Source organism: Microcebus murinus, chromosome 1 (genome assembly GCF_040939455.1).
Source record: "Microcebus murinus isolate Inina chromosome 1, M.murinus_Inina_mat1.0, whole genome shotgun sequence".
Lineage (NCBI taxonomy): Eukaryota > Metazoa > Chordata > Mammalia > Primates > Cheirogaleidae > Microcebus > Microcebus murinus.
In genome coordinates, this window is record NC_134104.1 from 59,090,478 (window position 1) to 59,117,771 (window position 27,294).

Sequence of the window (27,294 nt, forward strand, 5' to 3'; positions counted from 1 at the left end):
CGTGTCAAAGTGAAATGTCGGAGATATCAATTGTCAAATTTGGTACGTAAGGAAATTGGACATTTCATACTTAACAACCTAATAGTAATTATATTCTAAAAATTATTTCCCATGTATGACCTGATTTTTTAGATGGACATTTACCTGATGCATAATAATGAAATTCAGTAGTAGTTCTTTGTCAGATATTACTTAGAAGATGGCACTTCCAAAACAGAAACATCTCCTACAAATATGAGGATAGCATTCAGTTTGGAATTTTGAAGCAGCAAACGATTCTGTGATCAGCTGTCCACTTGGACTGAAGGTAAGTCTGAACCACACCCACGATAAGCCAAATAAGAAGGGAAATAATGATAATTTAAAACAATTAGTTTTATGTATCATGTATGATATTTTTCATTTGATGAGACAGTAACATCTCAAAGATAGTTACATTTCTAATTTTTTGCACCTATATGTTCAATTTCCTTTTCTATATTTGGCCAATATTTGTGATAATTCTTGTTTGCTATAGCTGTCTAGGCAATCAAAATGCCTTTCCAATGACCTGTACTACATTAGAGCATTATACTTGTAATAAATACAGACTAGCCATATAGATGACCCACTAGTTTTATCATGGCTCACTCCATTTCTTAAGCTCTTAAGTTATAAAATAGGGACTGTAGTACCTAACACCACACATTTCATAGTTATGCAAAAAACAAACCCAGCATGTGCTTTGTCTAAACAACTTCTCCAGATGGCTATTTCCCTGCTAACTCAAATTAAATAAGCCCAGGAGAATACCTTTTCTTTATATGCTTCTTCTGTGTCCAAGGAAGTAGCATGTTAGGAAAACCAGCAAATAAAAAATCAACAAAAATGACTTCTAGAATCTGACAGACTTGAGTGTGAATCAAGGCACTGAAACATATTAGTTGTATGAGTTTTGGTGAGTTATGTATTCTTATTTGTCTCCATTATCTCATCTATGAAAGAGATGATAATATGTACTTTAGAGGGTTTTATGAGGTTTATAGATAATGAATATGAATACCTGGTACATATAGTAGTGTCTTATAGTTCGTTCAGGCTACTGTAGCAAAATATCATAGACTGGGTGACTTATAAATGATAGAAACTTATTATTCATAGTTCTGGAGGCTGAGAAGTGCAATATCAAGATGACAGAAGGTTTGGTGTCTGATAAGGACCTACTTCCTGGTTCGTAGGTGGCCAGCTTTCCACTTTGTCTTCATAAGGTGGAAAGGGGAAGGTACCTCTCTGGGGCCTCTTTTACAAAGGTGCTAATGTCATCCATGAGGACAGAGCCTAATAACCTTCCAAAGACCCTATTTCCAAATACTAATACTGGGAATAAAGTTCCCACATATGAATTTAGCAAGGACACAAACATTCAGCCGATAGTAAGTAGGTTCTTCAAAACGAAACCTGTTGCATTAGCACTATAGTGGAAACGTGCAATAGTAGAAACCTTCAGTTCACTTTTAAATTCTTTCCTGTTCTTCACAAAAATTTTGAATGTTTCTTTCAGGTACTATAGTCTTTGTCTGTTTAAAAATTTCCCCATTCTTTTTACCCATTAGAATTCGAGTCTAGTTACCTTTTTTCTAATACTAATATTTTTCCAGAAATTACCATGGAAAACATCCTTCTTCAGATTATTTTTCAATCTGAAGACCCCATCTATCAGTTTTACAAGTTAACACTCTCAATTGACCTTAAAAAATTTCCATCTCATACAAAATAAGGGCAAAGATTCTCATTAACTACCACAAAATTCCTTATATGACACCCCCACCCTAACATGTCTCCTGCTAATTACCTACCACTCTCCATGTTCCTAAGACCACTTTTTTTCTACATATTCATTGTTTGTTTATCCAACTGATATTTCCTTTAACCTATGTTCTTCACATTATATTCATCCAAAGTGCCCATTCACATTCTTCCTTCTTAATAAATATTATATATTTGATCTTTCACACAACTGTGGAAATCTTATGTATTACAGGATCTCTGTGATACTACTATTTAGAAAGAGCAATCTCAAGTTAGAAGTTCATTAATCTGTCTTAGCAGAGTAATTCTTACCTTCTTAAGTCTTTCCCAAATGAAGGAAAAACATCAGTAACTCCCTTCAGTGTGCAAATCCCACAATTTCCACTTCAAGCTTCAACTTGGATAAATATATTCCTTTAATGTCTTCTTTTCTATATTTCTATGATGCCTTAATATCTGAGCTTGTACCCTCCTACAGAGCATATAATGTGTCTGCCTCAAATGGTAGCCCATGCATACAGATGCTTCAAAAATATTACTGAAGTTGATGAAGAAGGAGATGAACAAAAATGTGACATTACTAGCTAACCTGCAAAACACAAAAACCTAAAATTCTCACTTTACTCAAATCAATTCTACCATCCCATGCCCAGAGGCACTCAAGCAGTAAGCCTGCACAGCTTATACACACTGCTGTGAAATATAGACCTCATACAGCAGCCGAGGTATATAAATATGCAAATCATGGATGTATACAGAAGCAGCCTTCCAATAGAGAACACCAGCTGTCACAGGCAGCAAAATCACTCCGAGGACTTGGCATTGGTGAATTGGCAAATACCCCCTGGTTGTTGCTGCCCCATCAATCACGGACTGTTTGGCTAGGCCGCACTCATGAACAGGTTTTCTCCCCCTTTTAACTCAGTTAAAGAACATTTTTTAAGGCAATGAAATAGCTGCTATAAGATTTGGTCTGAGTGTCTGATATAGGGAGTTTATTGTTCATCCCTGGACATATACTTTGCTGTATCTTGCCATTGTTTTATAAAACATACCCCCTAGCAAAACCAAACATAAGCATCAAACTAATGTTTTATTTCTCTTTATTAAAAACCTATTAGGAAAGGTTTTCCTGATATAAGGGTGATGAGCAATGTGAAGAACTTAGGAATTTGTTCATTTGTTTTTCAGAGACTATTGAAAACTATTGACCCTCAAGTTATCATACTGATTATAAAATGGAAATGGAACAGGGAGGAATATGAAAAAACATGCTGAATACTGATAAAACTGGGATACCCCAAAGTCTATGGAAACTCCAGTTTAATGGAGGAATGAATAAAAAAATTTACTTCTCCACAAACAACAAGTAATGGTTTATAACTAGGGAGGCATTCTGAGAAAAGTAAATATGTCATCGATTTTAAATAGCAGTTATTATCCAGCAGAGAGCAGATCAATGAAAGTTGCATAGGTTTTCAGACGCTTCAGGATATTAAAGAACAATCCCATTTCCCCCCTCCATAAACTATTCCATCCAGACGAGTAATTTAAAATGTGCCATAAATCATTATCTGCTCAGCAACCAATCATAATTCAGAAAAGTTATAGCTACCCCTATTCCTCTTCCTTGGAACAATCTAAAATGCTCTCATTTTTGCTAACTTGTACAGCTCTATGACTAGATATGTGGTAGAAAATAATAACTTTTCTTTCAGATTTAATATAGCAAATACTAGGAAAGAAAACTGAAATATTTTCTTTAGAAAACTTAAAGTACATAGTGATTATTAGTTGGGTGATGTTTATTACAGTCTTATAAATGAGTTGATGAGATTTATTGCTGTTTCAGAGATAGAATGAACCGGGTACAAATAATTACAAATGTTTGCTCCATCCATACAAAAGTAAGGATGGAGCAATAGAAAGATGAAGAATCACAATGACTAAAGACTAAGATTTTCATCAACTGTTTTAACATTCTATATATGGTCCCATCCTCTCTGTGAACCTGGATATTACAGTTAGAATGTAAGACTAGTCATCTGTTACCAGATATTTTCTGAAGTTCTGTGCACTCTGGGAACTTGTACTAGTAAAGGAGATAAGATGTGCAATCAAATAGAGACATTATAAAATGAAATGTGATATGCTTTAAGAGAGAGAGAGAACACTATGTCTAGTGTTAGAAAAGGAAGAACTTCCTTGTGGACAGTAAGATGAAGTAGGCCATGATAGAGAAGTCACTTTACATAAACTGTGACCATTGATATTTTTAAAACTTCAGTGGGAACCCTCTGTTACTCCCCTTAAAACATTCAGTCAATTCCTGTCACACATTGAAAAAGAAAACAAACTAACATACACACAGTAACATGCGTGCAAGGCTCTGTGTGCTTTGGCAACTCCTCCTGCTTCTCACCCCTTCTTGCTGAGCATGTTCCAGCTCCCTGGCCAGGGTCTTTTCATATACATGCCCTCTTTTGTCTTGAGTCTTTTTTCTCACACTCCATGCCTGCCTAACTCCACCTTCACAATTGTGGGGAAGAGTTTGATTATATAGGATGTAGAGTATGAAAACAGAAAGAAGTAAGTTTGGAACAACATGTTGGGGAAAATTGCTCAGGGCCAGGCTGTTCTGTGTGAGCTGACTATCATCATTGTGAGCAGCTGAAAGATTGTGACACAAAGAATGTTAATAACAGAGCTATATTTCATAAACAACCTGGGAGTGATGTCCAAAACAGTTTAGAATACAGAAGGGCAGGAGCCAGAGATTCCACTTTTATTAAAAAATATATCTGGGAAAGAGGTAATGAGAGCCTTTGCAGGTAAGAAAGCATGGTTTACAAAAATGTTATCGCTGACTGAAAAGAAGAGATAGATGGAATGGAGAAGTGAGAAATAACTGTGCTTTCAGGGAGATCAATTGTGCCATTATCAGAAATAAGGACATCAGAAGGTAAAGAGAGGCAAAGATTAACTTTGACTTGACCATAATAAAGTAGCTGATAGATGGAAAGAAATGCTTATAAGGTATTTCTGGGCTAGAATTCAGAAAAATAAAAGGCAAGGCTGGCAATGGAGACTTGGAATCAAACTATATAGATGTTACAGTTAAAGATGAGGTCATCAGTGGATAAAATCAGAAAAGGAAGGAGAAGCAAGGACAGCTCTAATGAAATATACAGAAATATGAAAATCACACAACTAAAGGAGAGCATGTTGACAAAGCCTGAGAGATAGAAGGAACATTAGGATAGTGAATCATTTCAGAGAATCAAGGGAAAAGGGATTGCAAGAAAAGAGGGAATTATTAATAGTGTGCTTAAATAGATGTCAAAGAGAATGATATGAAGAATTTGGCTTTTTTAAAAAGGAGAGGCAGTGGGAGGTTGCAAATAGGAAATATGGAAAATACTAAGATAGGCAATTGAGTTGAAAATTAACAAGAGTAAATGTAGAGATTTGCAGAAATCATGAGGAGTCAACTGAGGTTAGCATAAGTCTGTAGCGTACTCAATAAAAATTATGATTTCCCACTTCCTAGCAACATTTAATATCCTTTACATAGAGGGAGAAAGGGAATTATTGGAGTCACTCATGGTTAGAGACTGAAGAGGTCAAAACAAGATAAGATTGAATAAATTTGAATTTCTGGTGCCAGTAAGAGGGCCACTGAAATGTCAGAATACAGGCTCTGGCTTGGGTAGACAGGCAAATAATGCCAGTAAATGGTTAAAGGAGCAATCATGAGGTCCTGATCGAAGTGGGTTTTTAAAATTTAAATTAGAAATTTTATGCAGGAAATTTTTATTCTGCTATTTTACTTGAGTTGAGGAGATTGACAAGGTCCTACCTACACAAAATCTCTATCTTCATTCCTTCCCCCAAGACTTTATGTGTGAGTGTAGGAGGCATGTGTGCAGCATTATTTTTATTCTATTTCTCTTAAAAAGAATATATCTTCACACGGTGTAATAATTTGGCTTAGGGCGTATTCATTTTAGAATAGATTAGTTCATGAGTCTGCTTCTTCCATAAAAAATGGAAAAAAATTAAAACTACAGAAGTATGAACACTCAGGTGGGGGAAATGATGGAAGGCTGAAGCAGCAAAACATAAATAAAAAGGAAAATAAAAGGGAGGAAGAAGGTACTAAAGAAAATTTTACTCTATGAAAATTTTTCTGAAAGTGTGTCCTTTCAATCATCATGACTTTATTATTTTAACAGTTTTTATTGAGGCATTCTCCAGATAAAACACAAACACACACACATTAAAATTTAGAAACTAAATACTATAAAAATTTACCTGTAAAGCCTATGCCTCAGAAACCATTGTGAAAGTTATGTTGGTAGATTTTATTCTATCTTTTTTTCTCATGGATGTGTGAGTACATATGATGTGCATATTGACCATAGTTTACAAAATTGAGGTTATAGATTACACTGTTTTGTATATGGCCGCTTCACTTAACCATATATTGCAAATATTTTTATCATCTAATAAAATATTTTCTAAAAATGTAATGTTTAACAGCTGCTTAGTTCTGTTTTTATTCGGAAGAAATGGAAACCATCTCTGGTTGTCATGTATGGAAAAGGAACTCACTGCAACTGCATCACTGGCAAGGGTGCAAAACGAGAATTAAATAAATCCTTTGAGGCGGGCATGACTGCTGGTGAATCCGAACATGAATGCCACAGCTCTCACTGTCACCAACATGGCCCTGGATACAGGCCTCACTGGAACATCAGTGATGCAAACCTTCCCACATAAACTCACTGTTGCAGATGCCACCAGTTACCTGAATAGAGTCTCCTTGGCTCTCAGTTTTTTGTATCAATAATTTCTATTAATAATTCCAAGTCTGGGAAAGGTGCAGTGGAATTTTAAGGCCTTGATCTCATGTCCAAGCCCTATTTCTGAGTATGTCTAAATTTTTATTTCAGCTTTTATAGTGGATGGTAATATCTGCATCCCAACTATATTAACAAGGAAGGAAATTCCCAAACATAGGGAAGAGGTTTGAATGCAAGGTAGCCACTATAGTGTCCATTATAATGGCATTTCTTTTTTTTTCCTTTTTCTTTTTCTTTTTATTTATTTATTTATTTTTTTTTGAGATAGAGTCTCACTCTGTTGCCCCAGCTAGAGTGCAGTGGCATCAGCCTAGCTCACAGTAACCTCAAACTCCTGGGCTCAAGCGATGCTTCTGCCTCAGCCTCCCAAGTAGCTGGGACTACAGGCATGCACCACCATGCCTGGCTAATTTTTCTCTATATATTTTTAGTTGTCCAGCTAATTTGTTCCTATTTTTAGTAGAGATGGGGTCTTGCTCTTGCTCAGGCTGGTTTTGAACTCCTGACCTTGAGCCATCTGCCTGCCTCGGCCTCCAAGAGGGCTAGGATTACAAGCGTGGGCCACTGCACCCAGCCTATAATGGCATTTCTTATGAAATGACCCAAATTTAACTTCTTAATTCCTTATTCTGATTATTTATAGCATTTTCTGTAATTTTATCTTATTTTTCTTATTTTAGAATATTATGGGGGTACAAGCATTTTGGTTATGTAAATTGCCCTTGTACCATTTGAGTCAAAAGCACAAGTGTGCCCATCCCACAGATGACATGCACTGCACCCGCTGGGTATGAATTTACCAAATCCTGCCATGACCACTTTGTACAAAAATCTGTTTACATGTCAGATGCTTTTATTTTTATATATTCCTGAAAGTAGTATTAATAAGTCAATGATACAAATATATTTTAAAACTTAGACATCCCTGTAATACCCTAGGGAAAGTTTGCACTAATTTACACTCTCAACAGGGAGCTATAAAAGTATCAGTTTTCCTACTGACTTGCCAATTCTGACTACTCTCATTTTGTTAACCCTTTCCCAGTATTACTAGTTTATAACATAACAACTTATTGCTGTTTTATTTTGCACTTCCTTAATTATTAGTAAGGTTTTGCCAATTTTCTATTTTGCTATGTCCATATATCCTTTTGTAAACTGACAATTTATGTCTTTGACAAATTTTAGTCACTTTTTTAATTGATATTTTAAAGTTTTATTTACTGATCTGTTGGAATTTATTCATAGTCTAATGGCATGGGAGCTTTATCTGTTACCTATTTTTTAAAATGATTTTATCACTTCTCTTAAGTTTATATATTTGTTTATAGTCAAATTTATTAATCTTTTTCTTTATGCTTTTTTCACGCACTTTTATGCTAATAGCTTTTCACACTCTGTTGAGAGACATATTTATTGATGATTCTTCTACTCTTTTTCTTTATTTTTTACTTTTAAATCTTTAAGAGATTTGGTATTATTTTTCATAAGTTGTTCAGTAGAAATACAACTTTATTTTTTTCTCGATTAACTTATTCAAAACGATTTGTTGCATAATCATACATGATTTTAAATCAACCTGTACCATATGTGATCTTAACATATGTGGTAGTGTTTTAGGCCTTTCATTTAGATCCACTGACTTCATCATATTGCAATTAAAAATGTATTGTTTTAATTATTTTATCTTTATGATATATGTTAATATCTAGCAGTAGAAATCTTTCTCCTAATAAAACAATTATTTTTTTAAAGTTGCTATTTTTTCCTGCCCAAGATTCTTCATAATTAATTTGATAAATGTATTATAATTTTAACTTTAAAATGCCCCAAAGTAATTTTTAGGCACACAAAAAATTCTATTTACCTTGGAGATAATTGCCATCTTTACATTTTTAATTTCTTTACGTCTTTAATGTTATTTGCATTGCCACTTGATAACTATTTGATTTTATTAAAAAAAATACCTAAACAGACAAAAAACTGTTCCTTTAGTCTCTCAATTTCTGCATTTATGTTCTCTCCATTGATTATTTAATTTATTCTTACATTATTTTATATTTTTGCAGCTTTTTTTTTTTTTTTTTTTTGAGACAGAGTCTCGCTTTGTTGTCCAGGCTAGAGTGAGTGCTGTGGCGTCAGCCTAGCTCACAGCAACCTCAAACTCCTGGGCTCGAGCGATCCTTCTGCCTCAGCCTCCCGAGTAGCTGGGACTACAGGCATGAGCCACCATGCCCGGCTAATTTTTTTTATATATATATCAGTTGGCCAATTAATTTCTTTCTATTTATAGTAGAGACGGGGTCTCGCTCTTGCTCAGGCTGGTTTTGAACTCCTGACTTTGAGCAATCCGCCCGCCTCGGCCTCCCAAGAGCTAGGATTACAGGCGTGAGCCACAGCGCCCGGCAGTTTTTGCAGCTTTTTGAGTGGCCACTTTTAGTATTTTTGTAAATATTTATTATTACTAAATATAAAAAGTATTGATGTTATATATTTGTTCAGATAACTGGACAACGTATCAAACTGTTAATAATATACTTTCTCATTAATTTATAAGTTTGTTTTAGTTAGTAATAATATTAGGTGATATGGTGATAAATGTATTTCCTCCTTTCCCATAATTAAATCTTTTCATTTCATTGTCTTATTCCATTGCATTGACTAGGACTTTGAGATTAATGTTAAATAATAGTGATGATTGTTGTTAACCTTGCCTTAGTCATCACTTTAATTACAGTTGATGTTACCCATCTTTTTCATGTTAAAAAATATATTCTCTATACTTAGCTTACTGCTTACTAAGTTTATGAGTATTTAATAAAATCAGGAATAGACGTTCAATTATATCATATGTCTTTTGTTAGCTATTGAGACTATCTCATGATTTTTCTCCTTTGACCTTTTGATATCACATATTTTTTCATTTCTTTATAACAGTTTATGCTTGAAAAAATACTTCTAATTATGCTATATTTAATATAATTTTGAATTTTATTCATTGGTTTTTAATCCTAATTCCCGACTTAAGTATTATTGTTTGTACTTCACCTCTATTTTGAAATAATTTCAAGTTTACAGAAAAATTACAAGAACAATACAAAGAACTCCCATATACCCTTTATCCAAAGACTCTATTGAACTTTTGCCAACTGCTGCATCATGTCTTTCTTAGCAGAAAGGTCCAATGTAGGCCCACATATTACACTTAGTTGTCATGTCAGTCTGGCTGCCTTCAATCTTGGGCAGGTACTCAGTCTTGCCTGACTTTCATGACCTTGGCATTTATGAAGATTAAAGGCCAGTTTTTCTATAGAATGTCCTTTAGCCTGGGTGTGCCCAATATCTTCTTATGATTACACTCAGGTTTTGGAAAAAAATTCACAAAAGTGAGGCTGTGTTCTGCCCATTGCCTCCTATCTTTTGGTATATGATGCCAATTTGTACCATTACTGATAGTGTTGACTTTCATCACTTGATTAATATGGCGTCAGCTAGGTTACTCTACATTTTTCTTTTGTATTCTTTTTTCTCTATGTAATTAATAAATATTTTTATTGGGAGCTACTTTGACATTATGTAAAAATTTCATTTCTTATTTCATTTTCACCTACAAGTTTTAGAATCCATTGATATTTCTTGCCTGAATTAATTATTTCTGCAATAGTTGCCAAATGCTATTTTTCAAATTCCATCATTCCTTCTACATTTATTAGTCAGTATTCTATTATAAGACAGGACTTTATATTATCTTTATTTAATAACTATTATTTCATTCATATCAGTATTATAATATATTGAAATAATTTATTTCGATAGCCAAATTGTCCCAGACTTGATTGGTGGAAGTTCCTTTTAAGCTGGCGTCTGTGTACATTTGGCATGCCTTCTCATTTTTTAAGTACATCCCTTTCTGGCATGAACTATGCTCCAAGCTCATACTGTTCCTTCTTTGTTCCAATCCTGGGATCAGGTATTTCTCCAAAGAACCCTTCTTCCTTTTAGTGGATAGTGATATTTTAAAACCAAAATCTGGATGCTAGGAACTAGGTATACCCATTTGCATCTCTCTCTCTCTCTCTCTCTCTCTCTTTCTCTCTTTCTGTACTCCCCCACCCCATTATAACTCATGAATGGTACCACAGGCTTCATTTTACCTTTCTTCCTCTCCAAATTTTTATCTCTCCAACAATAAGAAACTGGTTATTATCCTCAACATATTTATTTACTTGCTCAATTCCCATCAATGCAGCCATGGTTGGTCCTCTCTCCTGGACTGCCTGCTCTCTCAGATACCCTCTGGCATGAACCATGGGCCTTCCAGGGATGCCACCCCACTCAGAAACCCTCCTTGTGTGGGCCTTGACATAGGTTGGGCTATTTTCCTCTACATTGCAGCTTGCCTAATAGGTTTTTGACTACAAAAAAAGATGCCTTATTGTGTTTTGTATACTTAATCTGTTTGTCACTCACACAGACCTAGGACTGGAAAAGTTTTAAAGACAATGCATGTCATCTAGTAGATTGTTGTGCAAAATTAAGTGTTTTCTATTTGCAGCAAACTGAAAGGAATAAAAGTACTCATATGAAAAATATATATTTATACATGCCATTTTCCTGGACTTTTTAAATATGTGAATTTTAAAAGTTACCTTTAATATTTTTTAGAGTACATTTGTAGGTAATATATAGAAAACATAAATGCTACAAATGATACTGATTTATGGTGGCTTACAGTATTAAAAACATTCGAAAAGGATAGAGTAGATATTCTTATCTTAATAAAGTAAAATCTCTGTGTAAAAATCAGCAGATGTGTGAGTAACTACATCATGTAAGTGGAAATAAAAATAACTTGTCACACAGACTGGATGTAGTTATAATATCTAGCATATGCATATCTAATATAGAATAAGCCCCCACCCTCAAATCTTCCTAATAACCCTGAAAATTCTGACCATAAGGTACTAAAATACTCATAGATGCAATGACTCAAGATTTGAATATACTAAAAAGAGAAAAGAAAATTGAATATAGCTGAACATTATACTTTAGTCTCTGTCTTCAAGTAGCTAGCTTTCTTCCTTGCTGGGAATTTTATATTAAGCCAAATCTGTGCCCCTATTGGTACTGATAACTTATTCTCTCTTTTTAAAAAATTTTCTCTCATCCTCAAGAAGGGAAAATGCAGTTTAGATTAGAATGTATGTGGTTGTAAATGATTTACTTACTTTAATAACTAAAATGCTGGACTGCAGCTATATACAGAGAGCTTGGAGATAGTGATGAATTATGTATGTATGGGGTTGATTTAGATAAAACTTGAAGTTCTCCTATAGGAGGAATATCAAGTTAAAACTGCATGAGGTTATATTCCCCAAAATTTTGCCAAAGTTTGACTTTTTCCCTTTACATTAGCTGTCTGGTTCTAATGTGGATACTGATGTCTTTCAAGTCTGCACCTGACCTATGAACAGCCAACCAAGAGGCTATTGTCTGAAAAATTAAGCTGAAGAGTAGGAAAATTAGTAGACTTCAGCATATAAAATCCAAATGAGAAAATTTTGGTTAATCATTAAGATTCTCAATAATCAATACAATTAATCCTAAGAACAAATCTAAGTAATGACGATTTCAAATTCTTATTTATTAGAATGCCTTAAAAATGAAAAGAGCTACATGCTAAATTCAATTACAATGTACTTATAAAACTTTTGTATGAAATTTATAGGCAATGTTCAAATGTTGAAAAACTAATCAATGCAACACGATGTTTATTAAAAAAGGAAAGGAAGAAGGATTGGAAGGAAAGAAGGAAGTAATGAAGGAGAGAAAGAAGAGAGAGATTGAGAAAGAAAAAAGGAGACTTTTTTGGAGATCTAGGTAATAGATTCTGGTCAGCATTAGGACTATTTCAGAGGATTGTAAAACTTACTTCTAAAATTTAAATCCTAGAAACAATAAGTTCTAGAATAATCTTCATGAAAACAATTCAATTTGTGTTTCCTACTTGAGTTTTCAATTATTAAATTATTAATAAAAGGACATCTCTGTAAAATTATAAGTCAATATAGACTAGGATTAATAAGATCCAGAAAATGTGGCTTTTTAAGTGTGAAGATTTGAAAAGAAACACCAAACATATTGGTATTATGAGGAATCAAACTCTCACATGTTTCTCACAATTATATTGTTTTAATTGAGGTAATTATGGAATAAATTTCCTGGCAGCTAATGGATAGATTCTCACCAGGCTTGTGTGTGATTTGAGTCATAGAGATGAAAAAAAAAAAAAAAAAAAGTCTGCAATTCTGTTTAACACTACAGTGAAATATAATTATTTATGTATAAATACATTTTAAAATCTCAGTATTTGCAGATTAGGCCACTTTAAAACAATATTAACCAAATTAGAATAACATAAGAATAGAGAAAAAGACTCAATATGGGAATGACCACTCTAGTGTGGGTACCAACTTGACAATTATGGGATACATAAATTAAAAATATGTTAAAAGTTGTAATGTATGGTGAATGAGGTATATAAAAATAAAATTTATATTTAAAATATTGTCATGTCAGGATTTCCTTTGTGTCCATATACATACGAAGGTTCTTAATGCTACCTTTATAACAAATACTCCAGTTTTCAGTGCCATTATTCCTAAGGCTCAATGATATGACACTAACATCTGTTTTAAGTGAGTACACAGGTTTATTTTATTTTTAATTTTTACAATTACAAGGTTCTAGTACTTGCTCTGCAGAATTTTTGTATGTAATTTGATGCAGTGTCATACAAGAAAATGAGCATGCCGGGGGCAGTACATTTCTCTCATTGATTGCTTAGATCCCTAGAGAGTAGTTCTTGATTTTTTGTGTGTGGATCTGAATCACCTGCAGAACACAACAATTTGCAAGTTTTGGTCCCATCCTTAGGAATTCTGATTCAATTTTTCTAAATGTGCTTCTCAGAAATCTGCATTTTGACAAGTATAAACCAAAATGTGACTTCGCTGCAGGTTATATAAGGATCACATCTAGAGAAACATTGTCTTAACACATGTGTCTCCATACGTAGCATGATCAGAAAAGCTAGGAAATCACAGACTACATAGACTAGGAAATCTCCAGGCAAACTTAGGAGAATAAATAGGCATTATTAATAGGGAAGATGCAGAGTACACTGCTTATTTTATTGAAGTTAAGAGTGATGTTTTCTTTATCTTTGATTTTTAACTCTGTACAGGAGCTGGCATGAGAACCAAAAAATTTGGCTTTTTATATGTGGCTCCCTCCATTCATTAAGCATCTCAAATCCAAGTTCATATTTGCGTAGCCTTAACTTCCACAGGTACAATATTTAAAGCATGTAATAACAAGTGATCCCAAAGGTCACTATTGATTTTTGTATTTGATAATGCAAAACTTCACCTGTGTACCTCATGAAGAAGGTGTGTGGAGTTGCCATTTAGCAAAATACTGAGTTTAGTGAACCATGAAACATATTTATTTCAACAAAGGATATTTTGTTTGTAAGGACCCTCATGAACAGATAAAAACTTACTTCTTTTGAGAAAAGTAATCACCAAAATAAGTGAGAAAATATGGTAGATGTTGAAAAGCCACTAATGTTGTAGAAATACATGTATATAAAAAAAGAGGACTTGTAAGGAAAATGAAATGTAGGAGAAATGTGGGGAGTTATAAACACTCACAAATGTATAAAGTTGAGATTTTTGAAGTCTAGAGCAGTGTGCCACAATCACTTATTTTTTCAGTTTTGATGCCTGAAAATGTACAGTTTGGGGAAAGAAAAGATTTTCTTTCTATGGTACTAAGCTAGGTAGGCAGTCTTGGAGGGGCTAAGATGGTCCATGAAAGTTAAGATATTTGTCAATCTACTTGTTCTCTATCTTATGTCTAGCAAGATTAGCTAAGACTATTTGGGGAATGTAACAGTATCTGAAATTGAATGGAATTATGCAGAATCACTTCCCCATATTATTTTAAGTTATATAATTTTTTTAGAATGGTAGGGTTTTTTTGTTTTGTTTTGTTTTGTTTTTTGAGACAGAGTCTCACTCCAGTCCCCTGAGTAGAGTGTTGTTGTTGTGATATCAGAGTAGCTCACAGCAACCTCAAACTCCTGAGCTCAGGCGATCCTCCTGCTTCAGCCTCCCAAGTAGCTGGAACTACAGGTGAACACCACATGCCCAGCTAAGTTTTCTATTTGTATTAGAGATGGGGTCTCCCTCTGGCTCAGGCTGGTCTTGAACTCCTGAGCTCAAGCCATCCTCTTGCATTGGCCACCCAAAGCGCTAGGATTACAGAGGAGGTGAGCCTAGAATACTAGTTATTAAGGTGTGGTCCCTACAGCAGCAACATCACCAGGGAATGTGCTATAAATGAAAATTCCCAAGCATTGCTCAGATCTACTGAATCAGAAATTCTGAGGATCTCCCACCAATTTTAAATGTAACCAACCCTCTGTGTATTGCTGATATACACTGCATTTCTACTCAAACATGCTTAATAAACGTAGGTATGAACTTAAAAGTGATGCTAGTCTAAGAAGCCTTTTAGAATTCTAAAGAAGTAAAGGTAAAGACTGGATGCTAAGGAAAAGAACAACTGAAAAAATGGGCTGGAGGGACCCAAAAGAAAAACTGAAAAAGCCAATTACAAGGGTAAAAGGCAATGAGTGAAAGTAGCTGTTATGCTCTGGGTAGCACCTCAGGATGAGAGCGAGCCTTATGGAACTATTGGGGCACCAGCAGCATCATGATATTCATTACTGTCATCATCATCATCAACATCATCATTATCATCATCCATCTATTGGGAGAGAAACCGTGATCTCCAAACACCAAGCTAGGAGTTTATATAGATCATCTAATTTCATCCTTACAATAAATTTAAAAGGATGTAAGATTTTAATTTTATCTTTATTTTACATATGACAAAATTGAAGCTTAGAGAAGTGCTTTACCTCAAAGTTTATTTAGATAGCAAGAATGGAAACAGATTTGAATCAGGCAAGGTGACTGCATAGCTCACCTTTTTAATTGCATTCTTTAGTGATAGCTCATAGTCCCTTTGAGCTAAGGGTAGCCTCACTATTGGGTAAGGAAAAGAAATATAGTGCTTATTTAATCATTACTTGAGTAGAATTTGCAGCAACCATCAAGGCAAAACATAAAAATGCGAAAGGCTCTTAGAATCTGAAGAAAGGTGCTGTGGGGTAGAGGAGAAGAGGGATGTCAGCCATACCTAGAAGCAGAATCTTTGAAGTGGTGAAAACCATGTAAAGTTGAGGTAAAGAGTAGGAGTCAATGGAAGAATGTGAATAGATAAAACCCCTGACAACGACAGAGCTGAATGTCCCAGATGGAACTGGTTCAGCCATCTGGTGCTAGAGACCAAATTCTAACATGTATACAGTTGTCCAAAAATTTTCCTGACTCAGGCTAAAGGAGGAAACAATCCTTTATTCATCTCCCTTATAAGTACAGTCTTTGTTGCCCATTTTCACTGTCAAAGCAATGTGTTTAAGAAGAAAATATAATAATCTCTTGAATCATACAGATAAGGGCTTGTCCTAAACCAACAAATAACCTTGGGTAGGTTCCTTATCATCTCTGAATTTTAAGCATTTGCATATAAAGTTATTAAAACCTACTTAATAGTAATATTATTATAATTAAATGACGTAATAAATAAATAGTACTTGGAAGTCAGTAGGTTATTTTTTATCTCTTAATATGAAGTTAAATTTAATTTCACTTGCACTGCCATGGCATGAAGGTACAGGCAGTATGATCTAACTTTGTTCTAGTTCTAATGCTCTTGAGATGGTCATGTTTGTTACTTAAAAGTGCACAAATAAATTTTTTAAAAGGGAGGAAGTTGGCTTAAATATAAATCTTTAAAGTAGCCCTTAAAGTCATAGCAAAAATATTCTATTCCAGTGAAAATTGTTTTAGATTTGATCCAGGACTGCTTGGCACCTAACTACCCTCTGAACTCTCTGGGTGATCTTGAGCAAGTAACCTAAATTTAATGAACTTCTATTTTCTCACCCAGAAACCAAGAATATAGGCTCAGACTGACCAAATTTATTCAGCATAGGAACATACATAATTTCTAGTTGTGGTCTCTAGAGGCTCTCTAATGATATCAAAAGCTGTGAAAATACTATAATTGTGTAAAAGTATTGTAATATATCCAAGCAGGTTTTTAAAGCATAATCCATTATAAAGATATATATTAGCAAACAATTTTACATCAAAAATCAAAGGAGGATTACATGAAGACCTTTTTAGGGAGAGGAACAGGGAGGGCTGTCTGAGAGCTTGTATGTGTTTATCTAAGTGAACACTACCAAATGGGTATTTAAATGATTGTATAATACTAAGCTTTAAGACATGCTGGACTTCTCAGTGTTAATTTTGTTCCTACTTATCAGTGCACGGGGGCACAGGGGAAATCTAGAATAGTGGTAAACAAAATAAAATATTTAGCTATTTAGGCCAAGATGGCAGACAAGAAGCAGCCCATGCACACCACTCTCAAGAAGAGGCTCAAAAGTTGCCAGTGAATGCCCATCTACTGATAGACCCTCTTGGGGAGGGCATTGTAAATTATCAGAGAAGTGACAAGAGACACTGAGAGAGAAGGAGGTGGATGGAGATGGGGGCATCCATTCCCCAAAATTGAAAGGTACCTGGGGGAGATAACTACAGGTGGGGAAGGGATAAAGGAGAGACCCCAGAGCCCCACACTCCCCACGCAGACACTGCGACTGTGACTGGAGCAGTGAGCCCCTCCCTTCCCCCCACCACTGCCACAGGCCTCCGTACTGACCAGGAAACTGTTTAGAGTCTGTATGGTAAAGTTGTGTCAGAGAACAGGCTCAGCTGGCCTCTTTTTCTGGGTTGCCACAGCTGACCCCATTCTGAGCAATCGGGTCCAGGGTACCTCATCTACACGGGGATTGACTTTCCTGCAGGTACCCCCATATCACCCCTTGCTGGGCCAGGGAGAAAGAAGGGAGAGCATACGCTCTTGCATGCCAGTGACTTGGAGCCAGGTGACCCCACTACCAGGGAATTTAGGTGCCAATACCACTCAAGAGGGCTCACAGTAGCAGCTCCCATGGGAACTGTGTGAGCAGAGAGCCCTGGCCATCCAACAGACCTTCCCACATGGCCCTACACTCTGATCTGTGAGACGAGCCCTCTGGCCCTATGCACTGCCCCATTGAGGCCCTGTGGACCCACATGCCAGCTGACAGGCCATGACAACATGGACCCACAAACTGAGGAAAAAGCCCCCTGGCCCTGCACACCATGTGAAGGTGCACCCCGCCCATAGGCCATACCTTCTGGTGTTGTGCACAGGCCAGCAGGCTATGCCCTTGTGGCCCCACATGCCAACTAGTGGAAGAAGCTTCCGGCCCTGTGTGCTGCATGGAGGTCCTCACCCCATGGACCTGTGCCCTGCTTGGAGGTTCACGCCCCTGTGGATTTGTGTGCTCACTGGTGGGCCACAACCCTGTGGATCCACACTCAGTGAGGCAGGACAGTACCTTCTGGCCCTGCATGCCACACAGTGGACCATGTCCCCTGGTTTTGTGCACCAGCCAGCAGGCCAAGTTGCATAGCCCTTGTGCCAAAAGGTGGAACAAGCCCCTCACCCCTATGTACTGTGGACCCACAAACTGGCCAGCAGGCCACAGCCCTGCAGCACTGCACAATGCCATGCCTGCAGTACAGTTCTCCACCACAGACCCACTGGTCACAAGCCACCCCCTGCCATTACACCTAAACCTGGATAGAGTGATAGCTGTGGCCACTGCCTAGATAGCCTCGTCAAACAGCCACGGCCACCACCACAAGGAGACCTGGGTAGAGCAATCTCCCACAATGCCTGTCTCTGTGGAGAGGGACTCACCCAGACCCCTGCCTGAGCTTCCAACAGTGGCCTAGGGAACAACACACCTCTCCACATGAAGATCCCCCAGCACCAGCTTAGATTGTGACAACCACAGGGGAATGGGACAATGTAGAACAGCTACATTACAAGATCTCAGTGCATCTGACCCTCTTTTACTGGATCAGTCTTCTTGAATAGCACATAAAAGCCCTATCTAGAGACCTCTCCTTCTTCTAACTAAACAGGAGAGTTCCTAGCAAAGGACAACAGGAGCATTGCAAACTTATCTGTCTTGAACTGAGAGAAGAAGTATTAGATGAGAAGAAACCAGCAAAAGAACTCTGGGAGCATGAAAGAAGAAGGTAGTTCAATACCCTCAAAGGATCACAATAGACCTATTGTACTGGACACCAACAGTAAGGAATTGTCAAAATGTCAGAAATGGAATTCAGAGTATGGATGGCAAATAAGATGAATGGGGTTGAAGAGAAAGTTGAAAGCCAACACAAAGAAGGTAAAAATATTTTTTCAGACATAAATGAAAAAAATGAAAAAGTTGCTAAAGAGGTAGACAACATAAGAAAGCATGTAGTAGAATTTAAAGAAATGAAAGAGTAACTTAGGGAACTTTAAAACACAGCATAAAGCATCAACAACAGGCTGGAATGAGCAGAAGAAATAATCTTGGAGCTTGAATACAAGAATTTTGAACTAACACAGACAGTCAAAGATGCAGGAAAAAGAAGAAAGAAAATTCGAAGACTGAACAATCAATCACTCAGAGAAATATCTGACTAAAGTGAGGCAATATATGAATTATAGGTAGATCTAAGAAGAAGAAAAAGCGGGAGAAAAAAACATGGAAAATCTATTAAAGGCAGTTCTGGAGGAAAATTTCCCTTGTATTTCCAGAGATTCAGATATCCACATGTAAAATGGTCATTGAATGCTGGAAGACTTATAGAAAATAGGACATTTCCAAGACACTTAGTCATCAACCTGGCCGAAGTCAAACTGAAGGAGAAAATTTTACAAGCTGCAAGTTGAAAGTAATAGCTAACTTGCAAAGGAAATCCCATGAGGGTAACAACAGACTTCTTAGCTGAGATCTTATAAGCCCAAAAGGATCGGGGTCCCATTATTAATCTTCTTAAACAGAACAATTACAAGCCAAGGGTTTTGTATCCTGAAAAACTAAGTTCCATAAATGATGGTTCCATAAATAAAGTCTTTTCCAGGCAAACAAACACTAAGGGAATTTGTCACTACTATACCTGCCCTACAAGAAATGCTCAGTAGTACAATATACATGAAACAGCACGATAAATACCCACCAGTGTAAAAATGCCCCAAAATCAAAGCTCTTTACTCTTGTAAAACAATAGCACAAGAGGAAAAACAAAACAACAAGGTATCATTCAACATGATGAACAGAGCAGTATCCCATATATCCATAGTAACACTAAATCTGAATGGTCTTAATGTTCCAATTAAAAGACATAGACTGGCTGAATGGATGAAAAAATATTGCCCAAGTATATGCTATCTCCACAAAACCCAATTCACAAGGACATGCACAGACTCAAGGTAAAAGGATGGAAAAAAATATTCAAAGCAAATGGAAACCAAAAGTGAGCTTGTGTAGTCATTCTCGTATCAGATACAATCGACTTTAAATAAACAATGGTAAAAAAAAAAAAAAAAGAGACAAAGATGGTCATTATATATTGATAAAGGGGTCAATTCAACAAGAAGACATAACGATTCTGACTATATACCCACTTAAGACAGGAGCTCCAAGATTCATAAAACAAATTCTACTATATCTAAGCAAAGAAATAAACAGTAGCAAATCATATCACCAAGACTTCAACTCCCCCACTGATAAAACTGGACAGATCATCAAAGCAGAAAATCAACAAAGAAATACTAGACCTAAATGGAACTCTAGAACAAATGGACCTAACAGACATATACAGAACACTCTACCCAAAAACTACAGAACATACATTCTTCTCATAAGGACACAGGACATTTTCTAAGGCTGATCATATCCTAGGCCATAAAGCAAGTCTTAGAAAATTCAGAAAAATTGAAATCATGTCATGTATATTTCCAGACCACAGTGGAATAAAACTAAAAACCAATTCCACGAGAAACTCTCAAATCCACACAAAGTCATGGAAATTAAACAAGCTGCTACTGAACAATCCTCGAGTCACTGATGAAATTAAGATGGAAATCAAAGACTCTTTGAATTGAATGGCAAAGGGGACACAAGCTTTCAAAATTTATGGAATATGGCAAAGGCAGTGCTAAGGAGAAAATCTATATCCTTAAATGTTTACATCGAAAAGACAGAACACGAATTTCTAGTTCAGATCTTAAGGAACTATAAAAAGAAAATCAAACCACACCCAAAGCTGGGAGAAGAAAAGAAAAACAAAGCTCTGCATAGAAATAAATGAAATGGAAACTCAAAAAACAATACAAAGGATCAATGAAATAAAAAGTTAGTTCTTTGAAATGATAAATAGTATAAATAGGACACTAGCCAGATTAACCAGAAATTGAAGAGAAAGGACTCATCATCTATATAAAATGATGAAAAAAGAGACATTACAACTGATACTACAGAAATACAAAATATTGTTCATTAATACTACAAAATGTTCTATGTACACAAACTTGAAAACCTAGAAGAAATGGAAACATTCCTGGAAACACACAAATTCCTAGTCCTGATTCAAGAAGAAATAGAAATCCTGAACAGACCAATAACTAGCAGTGAGATTGAGGCAATCATAAAAATCTCCCAACCAAAAAAATCCCAGAGAAGACAGATTTACAGTTGAATTCCACCAAACCTACAAAGGAGAACTGATTCCAATCCTACAGAAATTACTCCATAACATCGAGAAAGAGGGATCCTACCTAATTCATTCTGCAAAGCTAGTATCACCTTGATACCAAAACCAGGAAAGGATACAACAAAAAAATACAAATCAATATTCCTTATGAACATTAATGCAAAAATTCTTAACAATTCCAGCAATCTCAGTGCTGGGCATCTACCCAAAGGAAAAGAAATCATTTTATCAAGAAGACACCTGCACTTGAATGTTTATGGCAACACAATTCACAATTGCAAATATATGGAATCAACCTAAGTGCCCATCAGTCCTGGAGTGGGTAAAGAAAATGTGATGTTCTCTCTCTCTCTCTCTCTCTCTCTCTCTCTCTCTCTCTCTCTCTCTCTCTCTCTCTCTCTCACACACACACACACATCATGGAATACTATTCAGCCATAAAAAGGAATGAAATACTTAGTGAAGTATCGGGAATGGACAAAGAAACACCACATGTTCTCACAAATAAGTGGGAGCTAAATTATGTGTGCACAAGGGCACAAAGAGATGTAAAGGACATTAAAAACTGAGAAGCAGGGAGGTTGAAAGGAGTAGAGGGATACAAACTTACCTATTGGGTACAATGGACACTGTCCTGGTGGCAGGCACACTGAAAGTCCTGACTTCAGCATTATAGAGTGTATACATGTAACAAAAACTTATGTACCCCCTTAATATTTTGAAATTTTAAAAAAAGGAGAAAAATCATGAAATAATCTCAATAACTGGTCATTAAATGAAATCTGTTCTAAGGAGACTTAAGTGAATTAGTTCTCTCTCTTCTCTGTGTGTCATTGAATTAGGTAGAAATTCTCCTTTCATTTTGATGTGTATGTGTGTGAATGCATGTGTGCTTGCATCTGTTCTGAGGTAGCTGGTAAATTAACCCACTGACATATTTACATTTTTCTAGTTATGTTTACACATTTAAATGGGTTGCTTGAGATCTCAACCCTGGTGTTTCCCTTGTTAAGAAGCTCAAGTACTCTTTACTGAACTACAGGGAAAACATTCTATGCTTTGACTATGGTTGGAAGTTTGCAAGCCAGTAGACATGTCTTTTACAAGCAATAAAATGAAGCTGTCAGCCATTGCAAATGGACCAAGATAGAGGTCATATGACTAAAGCACCCTGTACCAAGCGGTCTCTGATGTATTTTATTCCAGTTTCAATCTATTAATCACAGGAGTTGGGAGAGCAATAATTTAAATGCTGCAATAATCAATTCCATAACACATTAATAGAAGCTACAGTCAAACTTTGCCACACCACTGACTGCATTGGAATCTCGACAGAAGCCCTAGAGCCATGCCTAATTTGCATTAAATTTACATAAAATTGTAAATCAAGAATACATGAACACAGCCCTAATATTTGTTAGTGCTTAGATCTTTCCTGAAAGATCTTTGCTTGCAATAAAATTGTGCAGCTGATCAACTTTGTTATCCTTCTGCAATCATGGGGAAAGAAACCCAAGAGTACTATAGTTTCGGAGCATGTGTATGCCATTTAGGGTTTTCATCCTATAAAACCATGATTGAGATGTGTCTTTGGTAACCTTAATATAGAAACACATTTTCCCAATGACTTTGCAGATCCTTGTCATTAGTTTTTCGCACAAGTAACTTGTCATTAAGTGGAGACACAAACAACACATAAAGCTGGACAGCAGAGAAGATATCAAGTCATCTGAGAATTTTTATTTTTCCAAAGACGTTTGCTATCATAAATCAGATAGCTAGTGATAAAACAGATAATTAGTGATAGTCTTCAGGGTGAAAAGAGATAAAACCAAACTTTCTCAGATTCAGCAAAGCATCCCATATCTCATAGGGTAGATAAGTGGACTTCATATGGTTCTAAGCATTCTGTGTGCTCCTGTATCCTCATTTTACCTTGTTCCAATAATTGTGGATTTTGCTGTGTGTTTTCACCCTCAGGGATAGGAGAAAATATTTTCACCATGGTCCAGCTCATAGCAACAAGGCTACTCTCTCCATATTCTCCCTAGCTCACTCATTTTAAGTCTATCTTTCTTTGAAGAAAATAGATGCTTAAATACAATAATATATTTGAAAGCAGTTTTTTCAGAAAAGATTTTTCAAATGTTTTGTACATCATAATTAATCTCTGCCTCCCACCTCTTCCTTACCACCCATCTATCTGGCCCTTTTCTTACCTTGCACGATCAAGTAAACTTGGGAGGTCTTGGGCTCATGCTGTGTCTGAACCGAGCAAGTGTAGGAACCCTCATCATAAACATCCACCTTCTGGATTCGGAGGCTATATTCCAGAGAATGACGTTTCTCCAGCTCAACCCGGGGGTCCAGAGACCACTTGTCATGTCCAGCGAAAATGATGCCAGAACGGTTCAACCAGGCCACTTTCGAGTTCTTGTCTTCTACAACGCACCTGGCAAAGCAGAGTAACAATGTAAGTAAGTGCCTTAACCACAACTGTTTCTGATCTCCTTCTCTATATGACCAGATTCAACAAGACCAAACAAAAAGATAATTACATGCAGAATGAGTCATTGCCATACCATTTCTTGGAGTCCTAAGTATTTTCACTATTTCCTTTAAGATCTAATTATCATCCAATGGATGGATGTCATTATATTAGACTCCATTCAGCAATAAACATTCTGAGTGTGAGTAATGAAGGCAAATAAAGTTAAATTAGTATTGATTCTCCACTGAATTATCTTTTTCTTGTTTAGGAAAAGGCCATTCACAGAGAACTCCATCTGTTTAAGTAATTTTGAGGATATACAGTTGATATTGTGACATTTTTATGCCAGCTTGAACTGTTTATTCTAAATATTGCCTATAGTCTCGTGTGATGTAGATTCAAGTTATGCTCCATTGCTTTAGTAATTAGACTAGTTTGCTTCCATCCTTTATGAGTTTGGAATGCCCACTTCTAGAAATGAAAACTGTGTGAGCAGGTCCAAGAGAAAGTAGACAGGTATAGTGTCAAGGAAATCAAAGCAAATATCAGCTGGCATAAGTATAGTTCCAGCTACTAAAGGCAGCAGGTTGTTTGGTGGCAAAATATGTTGTTACCAGCATTTCTGGTCACACCAAATGAGTGCAATCTTTTATGGAAGATGAAGAAACTAATTTTTTAGTTTATATTCCAAGAAAGGTAAAGGAAAAATGACTACTTTGTTTTAGAAACCTAAAAGGGTCTCTTTCTGAAACATGGAAGAAAGAGGCAAAGAACATGCATTATTGGAGAAGGAGTAAATGCATCCTGGTAAGTATGGTTTTCTTCTTCAATTCCAGCAAGAATCTGGCAATAGAAAGATCAAGCAAAAAGAAACTTCTCTCCGTATCCCTTAGGCAAGATTTACGCCTACCACACAGGGAGACTGTTCTGTACCCTGTTTGCAGCTGCAGAGTCAGCTGTTCGAAACTCTGGGGCATGAGGGAACAGACAGAAAGAGCCAGGAACACAGCAGCAGAACAGTTGAAACACCAGGTGTCCCTGTATTTTCTAAACTAAGTCAAATCCAAGTTTTCTCTGAGGTCAAAACAGCTGGGCATAGAGATTCAACACCTACACACAGACAGAAAATTGATGCATAATCCACAGGCTGTCCCACCTAGAGATATAGAGGCCAACTGGTATCTCTCATAAGAAAAAAGCTGCCTTTTTAAATGCCTCATCTATAGTACAAAGATCTCTTTATCCCATTATTCTTAGGAGAAGTATATAAATCATTTAGAATGGGAATTTGATTTAATCAGTTGGGTGCCAAGATACACAGGTTTTACTTTTCTTCTTTGCCTGTTTGTTTTCATAAATATAACTAGATTTAGGTATCATTTGGTATCCCCAATTCTCAGTATGTGTTTCTCTGCCATCTAGATACTATTGGGAATAATTTCACGTGTTTGATAATTTAGAGCTCCTCTACGGGGAGCACAAAGCTAACTTCCTAGATCCTTAATGCCTCTTTCTAGAGTCTATTTTACTTTCACTGTTTTGTGCTTTTCTGACATTTCTCTACCCTTGGTGTTATTCACAGCACCTGTCAATTTAGAATCGTTGATGCATTAATTCATAGGCCGTTTGCTGTCTTATTCTAGATCATTAATGAAATTATTGAATGTAGATTTATTGTTTTTCTATCCCACTGGGGATAGAAATTTACCTGCATAAATGTATTCTAAATCTTCTATCATATTTCCCTTTGCATTTTTCTCCCCTGCACAGCATAACACAACAATGACCAGATTTGCTACATCACAGACATTTATTCTAAATGTCTTTTGGTTCAGAATTTGCCACCAATCTGTCCAATTTTGAAAAAAAAAAACTTTATGTTTTACATAAATATGGCTTGTAAATGAAATAAAGACAGAGATGTTGCCTTATTCATTTAGATACTACCAAAAGCTAATCTCAGATAAAATAGGCACTTGGTAAATCCCTGTCTTGCAAACCAATGGGAACACACATGCAGACATGTGGTTACCTATATTCTACATCCCCATCCCAAGTCCTATAGCATCTCTACAAATAAATCATGCAAATTTCCTTAACAATGTAAGGTAGAGTTTCTCAGTCATGTCTTTAGGGTATTCTGGCATTTTAGCAATTTTTAAATTGCTAAAATTTTAAAAGCTAAGATCATACAGATCATTATTCCAAATCATTCTCTAAGCATGTTCAGATCTATCTTACCTAATAAAGTACTTGACTATTTTAGTAAAATTGCCAGACCCATAAAAGTGCATGTACTGAAATAATACATTATGTGAAAATTTTGTTACGACAAGCTACACATCTTCTTTTCATTTTGGGTTTTATCCATATCTATTTTTTAAATTTATCTTTTACTTACAAACAAGGGAAAAGTATATTAGGATGCACACACACTTTTTATTGACTCAGCCAAAGTGCCAGAGCATAATACAGTATAGTGTTTTTAAAAAGGAAATCACATCTTCAAATCTTTGAGAGTACTTTTTTATGTAGTCAGTAGTTTCAGAGTAAATGTGTTGGCCCTATAAACTGGAAAATAATCCTTCTACATTGTGACTAAAACTTTCCAAATAAAAAATGAGCAAAAGAATAATGTAATTGAAGAACATAATTCATTTTTTATTCTTAAAATTTTGATTTAAGGTCACAACTCTTTTTAACCATAAGAAGAACATATTTAAAAAGAGATAGTAGAAGCCAAAATAATAGTCTCAATTTGTAGATCTCTATGTTTACTAAGTGAAAATAACCAGTCACATGGGTAATCACAAACCACCTGGCTATACAGAAATGAGAAATGTTGATATAAATGCAGACCTAGGTTACTAGCATTCACTGATTCATCAATAATAATCATGGACTTGAACCTACGAAGTAAGTTGTCTAACTGTGAATTAGGCAGGGCTATGGAGTAAATGAGAATTTTGGGGCCATAACATCCTAATATATAATAGCAAATTAGCACCCACCTGGAATGATGCTTCAGAACAGGACAGTTTAGTTCTAAATTGTACACCTAATGACTATCTCCACAATCAACCTTGGCTAAACCAAGAAAAGTGTGAAGAGATGTATTTTAAAAATCCATTTCTGTTATGTGTTGTTTGAGTTAATAGAATGTTGCCTGGAGAAGCTCATGATGTTGCAAATAATTCCCAGGTTTAGAAGGGACAAGACCCTAAAGAAAGTGGGTGTTAGTACCATGAGGAGAGGGTCCTTCCACTTTAGGTGGAAATTCTTGTAGGCAGCTAAGAACATGGGGCTATGGTACAGAGTGCTACCTCTCCAAGAAATCTTTTCTCAT

The 27,294-nt window shown here is 36.0% G+C and overlaps 1 protein-coding gene across 2 annotated transcripts in view; it reads right to left on the reverse strand.

The window, feature by feature from the left end:
- Positions 1-27,294, reverse strand: part of LSAMP (limbic system associated membrane protein) — a 605,854-nt gene that overhangs the window by 258,760 nt on the left and 319,800 nt on the right. For both annotated transcript variants that reach the window (XM_020288073.2, XM_020288085.2), the window contains exon 2: positions 23,677-23,909. In XM_020288073.2, coding sequence (XP_020143662.1) covers positions 23,677-23,909 — 233 coding nt within the window. The remainder of the gene's footprint in view (positions 1-23,676; positions 23,910-27,294) is intronic.